General features: G+C 38.6%; 1 protein-coding gene across 1 annotated transcript; it reads left to right on the top strand.

Annotated features, from left to right (window-relative positions):
* CLK4 (CDC like kinase 4) lies at window positions 1-12,576 on the top strand. The gene is made up of 14 exons (XM_075715899.1): window positions 1-87; window positions 2,160-2,219; window positions 2,871-3,028; window positions 4,091-4,316; window positions 5,536-5,626; window positions 6,024-6,090; window positions 7,820-7,936; window positions 8,053-8,219; window positions 8,323-8,417; window positions 9,501-9,630; window positions 9,964-10,046; window positions 10,509-10,588; window positions 11,823-11,910; window positions 11,996-12,576. The coding sequence occupies exons 2-14, from the start codon at window positions 2,166-2,168 to the stop codon at window positions 12,131-12,133; spliced, it is 1,494 nt and encodes a 497-aa protein (XP_075572014.1). The 5' UTR covers window positions 1-87; window positions 2,160-2,165; the 3' UTR covers window positions 12,134-12,576.
* The last annotated feature ends 1,287 nt before the right edge of the window (window positions 12,577-13,863 follow it).

The following is a 13,863-nucleotide window of genomic DNA, read 5'->3' as shown; positions in this document are numbered from 1 at the left end:
AGCAGTTTCTGCGCGCTCGGCCGCCGCCGCCATTTTGTTTGTGTGCGCAGGGCGGACACAGGGCTCGCTCGCCTTTTTTTTCCAGCTGTAAGTGGTGGAGGCGGCCTTCCTCCTCCGGCTCTTTTCTTCTTCCCTTTTTACTCTCTCCCTTACGTTTCCGGGGGGGCGAAGCAGCGGGAAGGCAGAGGGGGCGCAGAAGGGTTGGTTGAAGGGGGCTGCTCGCGTCGCCTCCGCGGCGCGGGGAGCAGGATGAGCGTAGAGCCCTGCGTGAGGGGTTGATTGAGGAGGTGTTAGGGTGGGAGGAGGGATCCTCGGTACAGGATCCCCCCGGTCAGGGTTTCCTGTGGCGGAAAGGGCCTCTGGGGAGGGGCGGGGGGGGGGGGGGGGGTGCTGCGGCGGGCAGGGCCGGGGCCTCGTGTGCCGTGGGTGCTTTCGGGGTGGGGGCCGCGCAGCTCGGCTGTTCAGCCTGGCCTGCACGGAGGTGTCTGGCGCCTGCCCAGATGGCAACGGAGACGGGCCCTTCCTCCCTCCCCACGGCTCCAGAGGCCTCCCGACGGAAGACCGGCGTGGAAGTGGACTTCATGGCCGTGGGTTGGGGTAGTGGGTGTCTTCTGTAGGACCCGCTCCCGCGTGTCTGTACCCCAGACGCTCAAAACGGCCTGGCCCGGCGGACTTTGGCCATCTCAAAGGGATAAGCCTTTCACCTCCTCCGATCCGTACGGCCTGCCAAGTTTTCGAGGGGAGACGTTTAGAAATTGCTGTGTAGGCAGCTTATGGCAGGACTTTTGTGGCCTTTCTGAGGCACTTTATGTATGGATCTTTTACAAAAGGTCCTGTTTGAGAAACTTTATGGCAGAATGTGGGATTGAAAACGGCCTGTGATATGGATTAGGACCACATGCTATAGGAATGCATATGCTCATGTCAGCTGTCAGTATTACATAAGTGAAGTGCTTTGGTGCATAAATTTAGAGGGAGTGCATAATAGTCCAAAAATCTTAAGGTGGCTCGTACTGTAAAACGGATTGCGGGCCACTTTGGGCCTTGCACAGACCGATTCTAACAATTTCCTACTCATTTCCATTTACTTGGCTGCTTTAGGGACAGAATTTGCAACTTAATTCCAGTAATTCTTTGTGCACTTGAGTGTAGTTAAGCAGCAGTTAGTCTTCTACTAAACATTTTCTCCAGTTTTCTGTGTCAAATATCCATCCTTCCACCCCCAAGGCCCACTCTGCAGGACCCTTTAATGGTGATTTTATTTAGATATTTGTCCACTATAGGGCCTTAATGCAGCCTGCCTTCTGCCAAATGGCGGGGGCAGGGGGGGAGGCAATTATAAGTAAAATCCTCCATTCGTCTATAACTGAGTGTGTGGGGGGAACTCTTCACCTCAAAGGTAGAATAACTGAAACCTGAGGGTGTTTCATAATTTGAGTTATGTAGGTTGAAAATAGAGGAAAATTACTTTGGAGCTGGGTAAGGAGAAGAAATTCAGGCATGTATATGAAATGCTAATTGGTTTTAATTTTGTCTTGATCTTTCAGGCGTTTTTGTTTGTCATTTGATAACATTAGTATTTTTGTTCCTTATTAATGTATCATAAGTGAATAAGATTTTTGCGAGACCTAGATCATGACTGACTCAAAGAGTGTACCAGTCACTTTTTTTTTGTTTGCACAGTTTGTCACTTTGGTTGCATTGTATTTGTATTTTAGAAACACATTTCTGTAAAAAACATTGGTGCAGGTGTCTATTGTGGGTTGTTTTTTTTTTTAAGCTACCAGCCTGTCACAAATATGAAAGTATCAGGAAACCTTTTTCAGAACAGGCTTGCCATTTACATGTTCTAAAAGTTTCCTCCTTAATGCTTCCAGCTGGTATAGAGACAACCAGCATTGTTCTGTGTAAATGTACGCAATTGTGATTCTTTTTATTAGTGCTATCTTTGTTTCTAAACTACTTTACTTGCTGTCACTGCTTACTGTGGACACTTTTTCTTGTCCTGTGTTAGTTCATTCTTCAGAATATACTGAAATAGCTATGTAAGCTTACTCTTATTTTCAAAAACTCCTGCCAAAGAGGAGTAAACAAATAATGGTTGGTTTTGTTATAATCTTAATTCTACAGCTGTGCTTTGCTTTCCTTTTTTTTTTCAGTTGTGCATGTACCTGTTTGAACACAGAATTCCTGCATATAACATCCAGCAACGGAAGCTGGTGGGTTTTGTCTTTGGTGAATCAGCTGAATTGTAAAACACCAGCATACTTGCATGCTGATAGGGTTCAAAAATAGTGGCTTGGCTCATAGTACTACAGAGTTATGTGTTAATATATCAGAGTTCACCATGATTGTTGCTAAAACTTTAAAAAGTATCCATTTGCTGGTGATCTGTAAATAGATTTGTGAGAGCAGTTTTTAGACTGATAGTACATGCTTGACTTTCATGTAGCAACTTACGTGCAATATAGTATGAAGAACTGAATCCAGGTTTTGTCGGAGAGGATATTTGAAGATTAAGGTCTCTCTCCGACAGAAGATTCTAAGGAAATGATCCTGTTTAGTCACTTGAGAGTTTATTTAAAACAGGCTTTAATGACATGATTGAAGCTATTAAATGAAGATGAGTCGGCCTATTTAATCTCTGTTTGTGTTTCGTAACAGTGTCACAGTGTTAGGATGAGAAAGCTATGTCTATTGGCCAAACCAAAATAACATGTGGGGGAAGCTGAGGAAAAAGAATTATTTGAGGAAATGGTTCTTTCTAGTTCTGTCATATTTGATCAAACTACAGTAGTTGACTTGCATCTACAAATACCAGTGTAATGCTTTTGTCTTTTATGTGGTTTTGTTGGTTTGGTTTTTTTCAGTGGCAGATGCGGCATTCAAAACAATCTCATTGTCCTGAATGGGACGACAGAAAGAGCTGGGATCAAAGAAAGCACAGTAGCAGCCGTAAACGCAGGAAAAGGTCCCACAGCAGTGGACAAGAAAGCAAGCACTATAAGCCAAATCACATTTCAGAAAGGTATAAGACTCTGAATTGAGTAGCACTAATGTTTCTTAAAACGTTTAAAATAAATACATTTTCAGGGTAAGATTTCGAGTGCCCAAAGTTGGCAATTCCTTAAGGTTTGGCTCACTTAAGACAAGCTTAAGAGGTGTTTGGTTTTGTTAACACAGTACCTGAACCATTAAATAGAAATTCTTTAATAAAAGCAAGTAAATGTTACTAGTTCGTTTCACTGTTGTCAGTTAAGTATTGGTATTGAATACCTTTGGTATTAAATTTCAAGTAAAAAGTATGGCTTTTCATTTACTTAATGTGAACAAAAGGAAGAGAAGGTTTGTTTAATCACTTAATACAATGGTAAGTATGAGTTTCTCCTAGTAATTTGGAGGTGGTTTGCTTTTTCTCCCACACTGCTTTCACTGGAAGGATGTGTTTTTCTGTTTTTTTTTCCTTGAGAAGAAGATCCCATGGAATTCTTTTAAGAGCTCATACTCATGCTTATAAAATGCTGGAAGGGGTAGGTGTACAGTAATATGGGGGCTCTTTGCCTCAGCAGCTTTCTTAAAGGCTTTTTTTTTTTGTGTGCAGAAGATCCTTGATCCACATATTCTCTGAGGTTTTTAGTGTTTAATGCAGAGCGCTAAGAACAATGCTACTTCTCTCAGTCTCCAGGTTTTCTTTTTGTTTTTTGACACTTTGCGCTTTGGAAGCACAGAAGGGGATTATTGTTGTATCGAGAGTGATTTATGCTGTGACTGTGGAGATTGTAATTGAGTTGCTCAGTATATTAGGAAGTGTTTCTCTTTTTTGAGTCAGTTTCTTATTTACTGTGCAAACTGGACGGATTATATATTGTTCATGTGGATGGCTGCTATGTATTTGAGACTGACAATGTTGTTAGATTCCTAATAAAGTAACATCAAAAGCTCCACTATTTTTGGGGAGGGAGTTCAATTAGAAAACATTCTTGGTGTAAAGACAGTCACTATGTAACACTGTAACTCAGCTCAAGTCACTTATCTTGTTGGAACCTCAAGTTTTTGAAGTGGAGAACATTCACTTAAAATATATTTTCAGTCATTATTTGGACGATAGAGCCATAAATGAAAGAGACCATCATGACCGGAGATATGTTGAGGAATACAGAAATGACTTCTGTGAAGTGTATGACCACAGGCATTATCACAGAGACTATGAAAAGAGTCACCATCATCACTATAGCAAATCCTCTGGTCGGAGCAGGAAAAGTAGTCATAAAAGGAAGCATAAGAGACATCATTGCTCCAGTCACCAATCACGTTCGGTATGAGTAATTTTTAACTTTATTATTAATGAATTAGTGGTAATAGACTTCTTAAATGGCTGCTAGAACTTCAATTCCTGGTCACAGTACTTTTAAGGAATACTGTATTACTAAAAAAGGATTTGTAGTTGAGTCCATTTATGAGCATATGTATATGTTCTTAGTTGAGGCTTTTGGATCAGAGTGTTGGGTGGGGGGTGGGATTATCATCAGTACTAGTTATACACTGGGAGCGTAGGTGGCCGGTAGTTAAGAACACTGGGATTAATCTGAAAAATGTTATCTCAAAATTGAAGACAGGTAACTATCCTATTTCAAAGTACCGTTGCCACTTTTTAGTTTTGCAGCATAGTGCACTATGCTTTTTCAGGTAGACTGTGAGATGTCATCCATACTATTACTAAAAGTAATTGAAGTGACATGCCTTTTTAATGTAAGCTTAATTGGAACGATGAAACGTGCATGTCTGGTAAATTGATAAGAACAAGCTCTACAGTTCTACACCTGATTCCAGAAAACTTCGATAAGCCACATGCCTGGCTAATGGCAGCTAATGTCTTACTGAACATGGGAAAAGTTTGCTGCTTGCCTTCTTTGAAGGCATGCTCTCTGAATTTCTCATTATTGGCATGATGCCCACTGGTACATCTTCAGCTCCAGGTGTTTTATGTCACATTTCTGCAATAGAAACAGCAAGTTGTATTAGATTATATAATGCAAATAAAGGACTTCAGAGTAATTTTTCTTCTCTCTAAACATGAGGGAAGTAAAATTACTTGATTTTTTTATATATATATTTAGATTATATAATGTGTATGTTTTAAAAATAGAAACATTTCACCTGACTGTAAGCTTAGACGTGTAAATAAATACTGTTTTTTGCTATTTGCTAGCAAAGTATTAGAAATAGTGATGTTGCATTCTTAATCTGTCTTCAGTTAAGCCACTGTTTGAGAGACAAAATTGTGTTGTGTTTTTCTGTTGCTTTATCACTTTAAGTATTTATCTGAAAATCTGTTCCTTGCCATGTTTTTCTTCTGTAACATAAACTGTGCCCTGTGAATTTCTGGGGACTGAATTTGAAATTGCTCCTGCCAACTGTTCGTGGCCTGGTGTGTAACTGAATGCCTGAATATCTCCCCGCTGAATGAATTGCGTATTCTGCCCTGAATTCACTCTGATATATTGATTGGCTGGACGATCTTGGTGCCGTTTCCAGAAGAGTCACCGAAGGAAAAGATCCAGGAGTGTAGAGGATGATGAGGAGGGTCACCTGATCTGTGAAAGTGGAGACGTTCTAAGAGCAAGATGTATAGAACATTTTTCAACACTTTTTAAAAACTTTTCAGCAAAAAATCTGTTTAGAATAGTATGTCAGAGGAGGGGGGCTAAAGAAATCTTCATTGCTCTTTTTGTTCTGTTTTTTTTGTGCTTTTTTGTTTTTTTGCATATCTTCTTTTCTGTAGAATTTAAATACTGTGTTCAAAAAGTTCCAATTAGTAAATGAACTTGAATCTTGAGATTAGAACAAGAGATAGTCTTTTGGCTAACTGTTTTCATGACACCTGTCCAATAAAATAATGCATTCAGATGCTGAGATTTAAAGTAATTATGCTTTTGTAATGGCACATTTTTTAAATCTACGTTAATAATGTTCATTCTTGTCTAAGTAGTTTTATAATTCTAACTTGTGTTTGTTCTTTTTAGATGAAATTGTTGCGACTTTAGGAGAAGGAGCTTTTGGAAAAGTAGTGGAGTGCATAGATCATGATATGTAAGTGTTGGGTATCTTTATAAGAGTATCTCATGACAAAAGATACTACTTGGAAGTTAAAGCTCAGGGACACTTTCTTTAAAGGAAAGTCGCAGTTCAAATAAAGCGTTGCAGTATATTTAAGAAAGAAATTATACTGGGTTTGAGAGCTACCTTGTAAGCTTATTTCTAGTTTAAAATTTTTAAGGCTTTTCAGGTGATACCACATCTGTCCCTGATTGTTTTTAAGGTTCTGCAGCCATCTTTTCCAATAATATAAATGTTTTGTGTTTCTTCTACTGCTCTGTGAAAGGCCCTTGGATGGTATTGACCTTATCCAAGATGGTATACAGAGAAATGCTTTGTTTTTCCTTTTGAGAATCTGTCTTTAAAAATAAACTCCCTTAACCTCATTTGTCTTGGGAAGCATCTGCCTAGAGAGGGTTTCTTTAAAAAATAAACCTTTTTGTAAGTATAGGGTTGTTTTTTTTTTCTATACAAGCTATATAACCATATGGCGCAAACTACTACTAATTACTAAGTATATCATCTGCCCTTTTTAAAGAGGGAGAACTATTTTTTGCATCATTATGTTTTTCTGTTGGTTCTACAAGTGCTGTTGCCATAACCAGACAATGTGAGGGTATGTAAAGAGTACAGAATTGATTTGGGAGGCTGACTTTTAGAAGATGATGCAGTGAGATGTTGGTATGGTTAGGTTAATGGTTGGACTGGATAATCTTAAAGGTCTTTTCCAACCTAACCTAAACGATTCTATGATTCTATGGGGTGCTGAGAAAGTAGTTTTGGTTCTTTGTGAAAGCAATTGCTTGGAATTGGTTGAGCTGTAAATTTCTTTCCTCAGTCTCCATAACCAGAATTAGCCTTTGAAGTTTTTTCTGAATGCACAGTACTCCAGTCCTTTTTTTGATGGAATGGTTACTTCTGTGTGCATGGCATGTTTGGTGGATAAGAAGAAAATTGTTGTATTTGAACTACTTCTGTATATGCTAGGAGTTTTAAACAGTTAGTAAAACTCAGATTTTTCTAACTATATGTTTTATATCTGCAGTTTTGTGACATGATTCTAGTATTTTTTCCTCTGCCTTTGATTTGTTTGTTCTGTCCAGGAGCTTGAGATCATGTTGTGAGGGCAGACAGTATTCTTAAGTCATTAGAATCTTAAATAGCTCTACAGAGACAATTAAAATTGTCTGAGAGTGAATGGGATAGAATTAACCATATGTATCTGTGTGCCATTTAAGTAATGGCCTTACTGTTTGAATGTTGCACTGAGTGCAGGTCAGTTTTCACTAGTACAAAATACTCAGAATTTAAACTTCAGAAGTTACTGAGTTCCCCTGATTCCATCGGAGCACTGGAAAAGAGCCAGAACAAGTTGTGCAAGTTGCAGGAAGAAATGTCAAATTTTTGCAGTACTTTGCTCAAATGAGAACTTTACTGATTTTTTTTTTTAATCACCTTGCATGTGGATTCCTGATGTTTATTCTACCTTAGATGAGATAATAAGACTGAGAAGTAGTTAATGTAGCATATAGTATGACTATTTGACAAAGGAAAGAGTGCAGTGTACTTAAGTCAGATTCCACTAATCCAACTCATAATTCTCCATGACCTTTATTGACTGTAACACCTTCCTGTGTTTCTTTTATTAAAATCAAGCTGCTTTAGGGCTGAAGGTATTTAACAATAATTGATTCAGTTTGTGATGCTTTACTTTCTTTTAAAGGAGAGGAATGCATGTAGCAGTTAAAATTGTGAAAAATGTTGGTAGATACCGGGAAGCAGCCCGTTCAGAAATACAGGTATTGGAACACTTAAACACCATGGATCCAAGCAGCACTTTGTAAGTATAAAAGTAGAAGTCAGCATACTGAGGATTTGCAGAAGATAATTATTGAATAAATTGAGTTTTCATTTGTTTTTTTATCTTTCCTTTTTCATTTTTTTTTTCTTTTTAAGCCGCTGTGTCCAGATGCTCGAATGGTTTGATCATCATGGCCATGTTTGCATTGTTTTTGAGCTACTGGGACTTAGTACTTATGACTTCATTAAGGAAAACAGCTTTCTGCCATTTCATATTAATGACATTAGAAATATGGCTTATCAGATTTGCCAGTCTATAAACTGTAAGTAAATCTCAATACTCTTATCAAATATGTTCTTTTTTTGTCTTTTTCTTTAGGAAATTAATGTATTAATTATGGAATACTATTCTTCTTTTCCTTGTAGTTTTACACCATAATAAACTAACTCATACGGATTTAAAGCCTGAAAATATTTTGTTTGTGGAGTCTGATTACATAGTGAAGTACAATGCCAAAATGGTAAGTTTGTTCTTTGTTTCTCCCAACTTGAATTGGGCTGCTTCTGTCTTCATCTGAACTTTTTTTAAAAAAAAAAGTATGTGTAGAAAGGTCAAGTGATAGAGTTGTTGCCTAGAAATTTTTTGTGCTCTTTGAGATGTACTAACTTTTTGCTAAGTGAGTAACTTTGCTCTGATTCAAACTAAACTGCTTCATCTGATCCCTAGTTCAGTTCTGTGCTGTTTAATGAAGTTCTGGCATTCATGGGGAGCATTGTTTTAATGGCTTTGAGTTTAGCCAGGTTTTTTCCTTCATATTTCTTAAGCCATTTGAATCCCTTTCTTTAAAGCATCCCTGTGTTTTGAGAGGAATGTCAGCTCTTGCTTTCTATCTGATTACGCTGGAGTCTGAAGTGCCTGTCAGTTTTGCAGTCCTTGGCTTCCTAGCTAAGATGAATTTTCTGTTTGTCATCAACATGTGATGTTGATCATTGGGTAGTGTTATAATTGGCATGGGCCCTGAGTAGGATTATTCTTGACCAGTGTCTTCCTTTTAGATCTAAGAGAATGCTAAGACACAATGTTAGGGTAAGAACTTGTCTGCACAAATCACTTCCAGCCCTGGCAGAAATACAAGTTTCTTTTTATGTTGCTGCTCTTTTTTTCAAAGCATAAAAACTTCTTAGAAACAGAAAAGCAGTATGAACTTCACGGCCTCTAGTTTATGCATACGGCTTGATTTTATTTTAGAGCAAAAGTTATATAAACAAGTGTATGCACCAGTGGACAGAAAAAAAAACAGGACAGAGATAACAACTAACTGAAGTTAACTTGGAGGTTAACAAAAGAGGAAAGGAGCTCTGTTACTGTGGGAAAGGTCTTTCTTTACTCGGCTCTCTTGAGTATTCAGATTAAATTACTTTGTTACCAGCTCCTCTTTTCTTGGAGCTTGAGCTGAAGAGGAATTGATGTATTTGGAAGGAGTGTTTTGTTACATCAGTTTAATTTTTAGCATTTTATGTTAAACAAGATAATGTGATGAACACCTTTTGCCTAAGCACTCTTTCAAAAAATACTAACAAATAGCATTTTTGTTTTCTTGCAGAAGCGAGATGAACGCACTTTAAAAAACACAGACATCAAAGTGGTTGATTTTGGAAGTGCGACTTTTGATGATGAGCATCACAGCACATTAGTGTCTACAAGGCATTATAGAGCTCCTGAGGTTATTTTAGGTCAGTGAGTATTTTTAAACCTTCTGACGGTTAATTACAGTTCATTCAGATGTCTTTACTTCATAAACTGGAGTAGTTGCTCATGGTTCTAGTAATTCAGTCCTCTCTCAAATGGTGATGGTCAAATTCTTGACAGTAAACAATAAAAGAAATATTCCAAAAACAGCAGTCCAAACATGTTCCTTTCCCACTTCTCCCACGGAGGTTTGGGGAGAGGTGTGGAGGGGGAAAAGGGGCATCAGTAGGCACATGGAAACATGAGCGTATGCTTTGTGGATTACAGGTTTTGAGAATATATTAAAAAGTAAAACATAAACTTTGCCTATTTTGCAGCACTGGGATGGTCACAGCCTTGTGATGTTTGGAGTATTGGTTGTATTCTAATTGAGTATTATCTAGGATTTACAGTGTTTCAGGTATGTACATAAAGTTACATTGAACATTTTTGTTACTACTGATTTTGATCTTTTAATGCCATGTACTTAACTGTTACTGTAAAGGGCATAACCTTACAGGCTTTTTAAGTATTATATAGATGAGACTGTAAAGACAGCACGCATCTATGAAAATGTGACGTCTTGGAATCTCCTTCAGTCTATTTAAGATGATGAAGCCTGTCTAGAGTCTGAAGATACTGGCTGGAATTAGGAGTAGAGATACTTGGTTTATGAACTCTGTTGTTCAGGGGCCATCCTAACTGTGGGAAGTGCTATATAACAAGCTGCATTGTGTAATCTATTTTTAATAATTTAAGGTGATAATGTATAAAGATACTGTGACAATACGCTGGCAAACATCTTGTTTGTAGATGAGCGTTGTTACCAAGCGGCTGAGAGTAGAAAAATGTTGTAAGTGCATTTGTTGCTTTTTCCCCACAGACGCATGATAGTAAAGAACACTTGGCAATGATGGAAAGAATACTAGGGCCTCTGCCAGCTCACATGATCAAGAAATCCAGGTAAGTTTGTTACAGGAGTAAGTTGCCTGATATTTTCCTATTATAAGAGAAGTCTTAATGTTTCTATTGTTAGCTATGAGCTTCTGAAGATAAAGAGACTTCCAGGCTTCTTGTTACCTATTAGTCTATTACAAGAAATTGTGTCAGATTTAGGTGAATTAAATAGTTGACGGTAGTCCTCTTTTCTGGTTTTAGTCTGAGGTACCAGTAACTTGAGTATGAATGTTCGTAAGTCTTTAAAGCTAAGTTTGGTATGGTCACCAGAACAGTGTTAGACACCCATTTTTCTATAAAAAACGCGAATAAAGAACCTGCTGTCATCAGAATATTTATATTGAGAGGAAAAAGAGGGTGCTGTCTTGCTAATACAGCTGCCAGCCTCTTCCACTGTCACTTCATGTCCCTCAGACGTGTGCTTCAGTGATCCTTCTCTCTTCCTCAAAGATAACTGCATGCAGCAGGAGTTTCCCACTTGCATTGCAAAGAGAAGCAGCCAGCACAGGGTTCTGCCCTAACCCACTGTATGTCCAAAATTGAGAGCACGTGAGATTTGATGGTCCATTCTCTTTCTGAAATAAATTGTCCTCTTGCCAGCTAATCTAGATAATCCTGTAACTCCTGTTATAGTAGAATTCCAGTAATTCTGGGTTGAGTAATGTATTTAGTTTTATTACAGTTGTCCAGCTGATTCATAATGTACTTTGAAAAATGAGGGAAAAAAGCTTAGAAAGCTGCAATTGGGATAGATTCAGGTAGCATTTAAAAAATAAAATGCTGCTTACGTAGCAGTGTTAATGTGATGCTGAGGTGTGGATTTGTCAGAATTTTATTTGCACTGGTAGTCTTGTGTATTTGCAGTACACTTTTTAAAGATGTTTGGGAACATCTGATTTTGTAAAAAGTTGGTAGATTGACAAGCTGTCTTTTATTTGTTAATAGCAGATGAGACCAAGTTGTTCTCTCGGAACACCTTAAAGCATCCATCTCTTTAAATGGCAGTAATGGAGGACAGGTTTTCAGTGGCTTCTTTGTTGATTGGAATACTAAATATTGTGGCAATGGTAATATAAAGGCAACACGTCTCTGTGAATAAATATTAGCTAAAAGAGATGTTAGCTCCCAGATGCAGAGGGATGTACAGGAGCACTTCTGTGGTGTTTCAGAACTTCTTAGAAAAGCATGTGCCCGCTTCAGGCACTGACACTATCTTAAAATTATTTTCCTCATTGTGCAGAAAGCATTATTTTCACCACGACCAATTGGACTGGGATGAACACAGTTCTGCAGGACGATATGTTAGGAGACGCTGTAAGCCTCTAAAGGTAGGAGACAACATTTTTATTATTTTGTTAGATTTGCAGTTGTGAAAGATCTCTTATCTAAAAGACTTCCTTTTTCTTCTTTCAGGAATTCATGCATTGCCAAGACACAGATCATCAAAATCTGTTTGACCTTGTTCGCAGGATGCTGGAATATGATCCTGCCAAAAGAATTACTCTTGATGAAGCCTTGCAGCATCCTTTTTTTGAACCATTAAGTAAATAAACAAATTCAAAGATCTTTTATGCTTCTCCAAGGAGATTTCCTAGACTGTGTCAGTCAACAGAGGTTGCATGAAACTTTTGTAAACTTTAAATTATTTTGTACAGTTAAGTCTGTAAATATTTACATATGTTTTGTATAACTGTTACGTTTACCTTGTTGAACAGTTGTAGTCTTATGGGTATCAAAGTGAAAAATAAAAGTAATTTTCATTTTTGAAAATTGTTTTCTCTTTGAAACTGCACCCCTCTGCTTTTGCAGATGGGGTTAGTTAAGCATCTGACTTCAGGCGAGGAGTCTGTGGGCTAGCTGAAAATAGGAAATGTTCTGAAAATACTAAATGTTTTTAACTAGCTTCCTTTTATTAGTCATAAAGAAAAGAGTTGAAGGGCTAAGGCTACGTAATCGTGCTGTATAGTACTTTGTGACAGCATTCTGAAACACGGTTGAAACCAGTGCATGTTCTAAGTAGGTATCTCTTTTGGGGGTCACCTTTTTCCCAGATTTTCTGTTAGACGGCACGCATCGCACTCCGGCTGGCTGACTGATTAGTCTCTGGAAACTTCGTCTGATGCTTTCAGTGTTAAGTATTTATAGGTAATTTTTTTTTTGTTAAGGTCTGAAAAGTAACATTTCATATTTTTGATATTGTTTTGATTCATTGAAGAGCAGCATTTTCATGATAAAAGTTTTTAGAAGGCTTGTACTGCCCCTGGAGAAAAATGCAGAGCAATACCACGTGCCACAGAACTGTGGCATATTTAAGCCCTTCTCTTGCAATAGTAACAGGATCATTCTGAAGTCTTCAAATACATATTTCTGTGGAGCTTGAGCTCTAATTACTGATAAATTAAGTAACACTGTCATCAGACTATAATATAGGAAGGAGGAGGACAGGTTCTCAGTGTAACTTGGGTGCTGAGTTGAGAAGAAAATGGTACTACTTGCCAAGCCCCATTAATGCACTTTGTTTGGTAGTTTTTGCTCTTCCATGTTTAAGTTGATGTTTTCTTGGTCTTGTTCAACGCTCTCTTAATCTGTTTGATGCAGCAGGGACGGCTGCTGAGCAGGAGGAAGGGAAGCTTCCATAGCAGGGTTCGTTCAGGCTGTCAGTGTGGATGCAGTGAGCAAGTTTTGGCTGTTTGTTTCGGTCCTGACTTTACCATGCAAGCCTTTCTTAAGGAAGGAAACAGTAAATTGTTTCAGCTCCACAGGAGCCTGACTTCAGGTTTTGTGCTTGCTGAGCAAGTCCTAATGCACAGTGAGATTTTAAACAGGTGTCCTTGTTCTACTGATGTGGAGGAGGCTTAATTTGCAAGAGGCTCCAGACACGCATATCTCTGACTTGGGGGTAGGACGCAGCTGGGACGAGGCTTTGAGAGCTTATCTTGTGTCACCGGTGCCACCTCCTGTGCTCCATTCTTTCTCATAGTGGACACCCCCTTCCGAGGAGGTTGATGTTCACATCATTGTTTCTTCTCTGCATGACAGAAAACGTCACGGTGCCATCCAGGTGAGCTCGGTAGCACCGAGGAGGGCAGGAGTGAATTCCTTCCCTTGCATCTTCTCACGGTGCTTTCCATCCCATGCTTTCAGCGGCAAAGCGAGGGCTGGGCTGAGCGTATCAGCTAAGCAATGCAAATCAAAGGCAGATGGAGGGGGGGGAGAAGTTTATATGCTGCTATAACTATAAAACTAACTATAAAACAGTTGTATGAAAATTAGAAAGGGGA

Source organism: Pelecanus crispus, chromosome 8, assembly GCF_030463565.1.
Source record: "Pelecanus crispus isolate bPelCri1 chromosome 8, bPelCri1.pri, whole genome shotgun sequence".
Lineage (NCBI taxonomy): Eukaryota > Metazoa > Chordata > Aves > Pelecaniformes > Pelecanidae > Pelecanus > Pelecanus crispus.
Note: the sequence above shows the minus strand (reverse complement) of the source record. Positions and strands in the feature narration are given on the sequence as shown.

Excerpts from the sequence above, each read along its gene's own strand:
- CLK4 (XM_075715899.1), top strand. The coding sequence starts at position 2,166 with ATGTACCTGTTTGAACACAGAATTCCTGCATATAACATCCAGCAACGG. Across the intron at positions 7,937-8,052 it reads ATGGATCCAAGCAGCACTTT|CCGCTGTGTCCAGATGCTCG; the intron begins GTAAGTATAAAA and ends TTTCTTTTTAAG. Across the intron at positions 9,631-9,963 it reads AGCTCCTGAGGTTATTTTAG|CACTGGGATGGTCACAGCCT; the intron begins GTCAGTGAGTAT and ends CCTATTTTGCAG.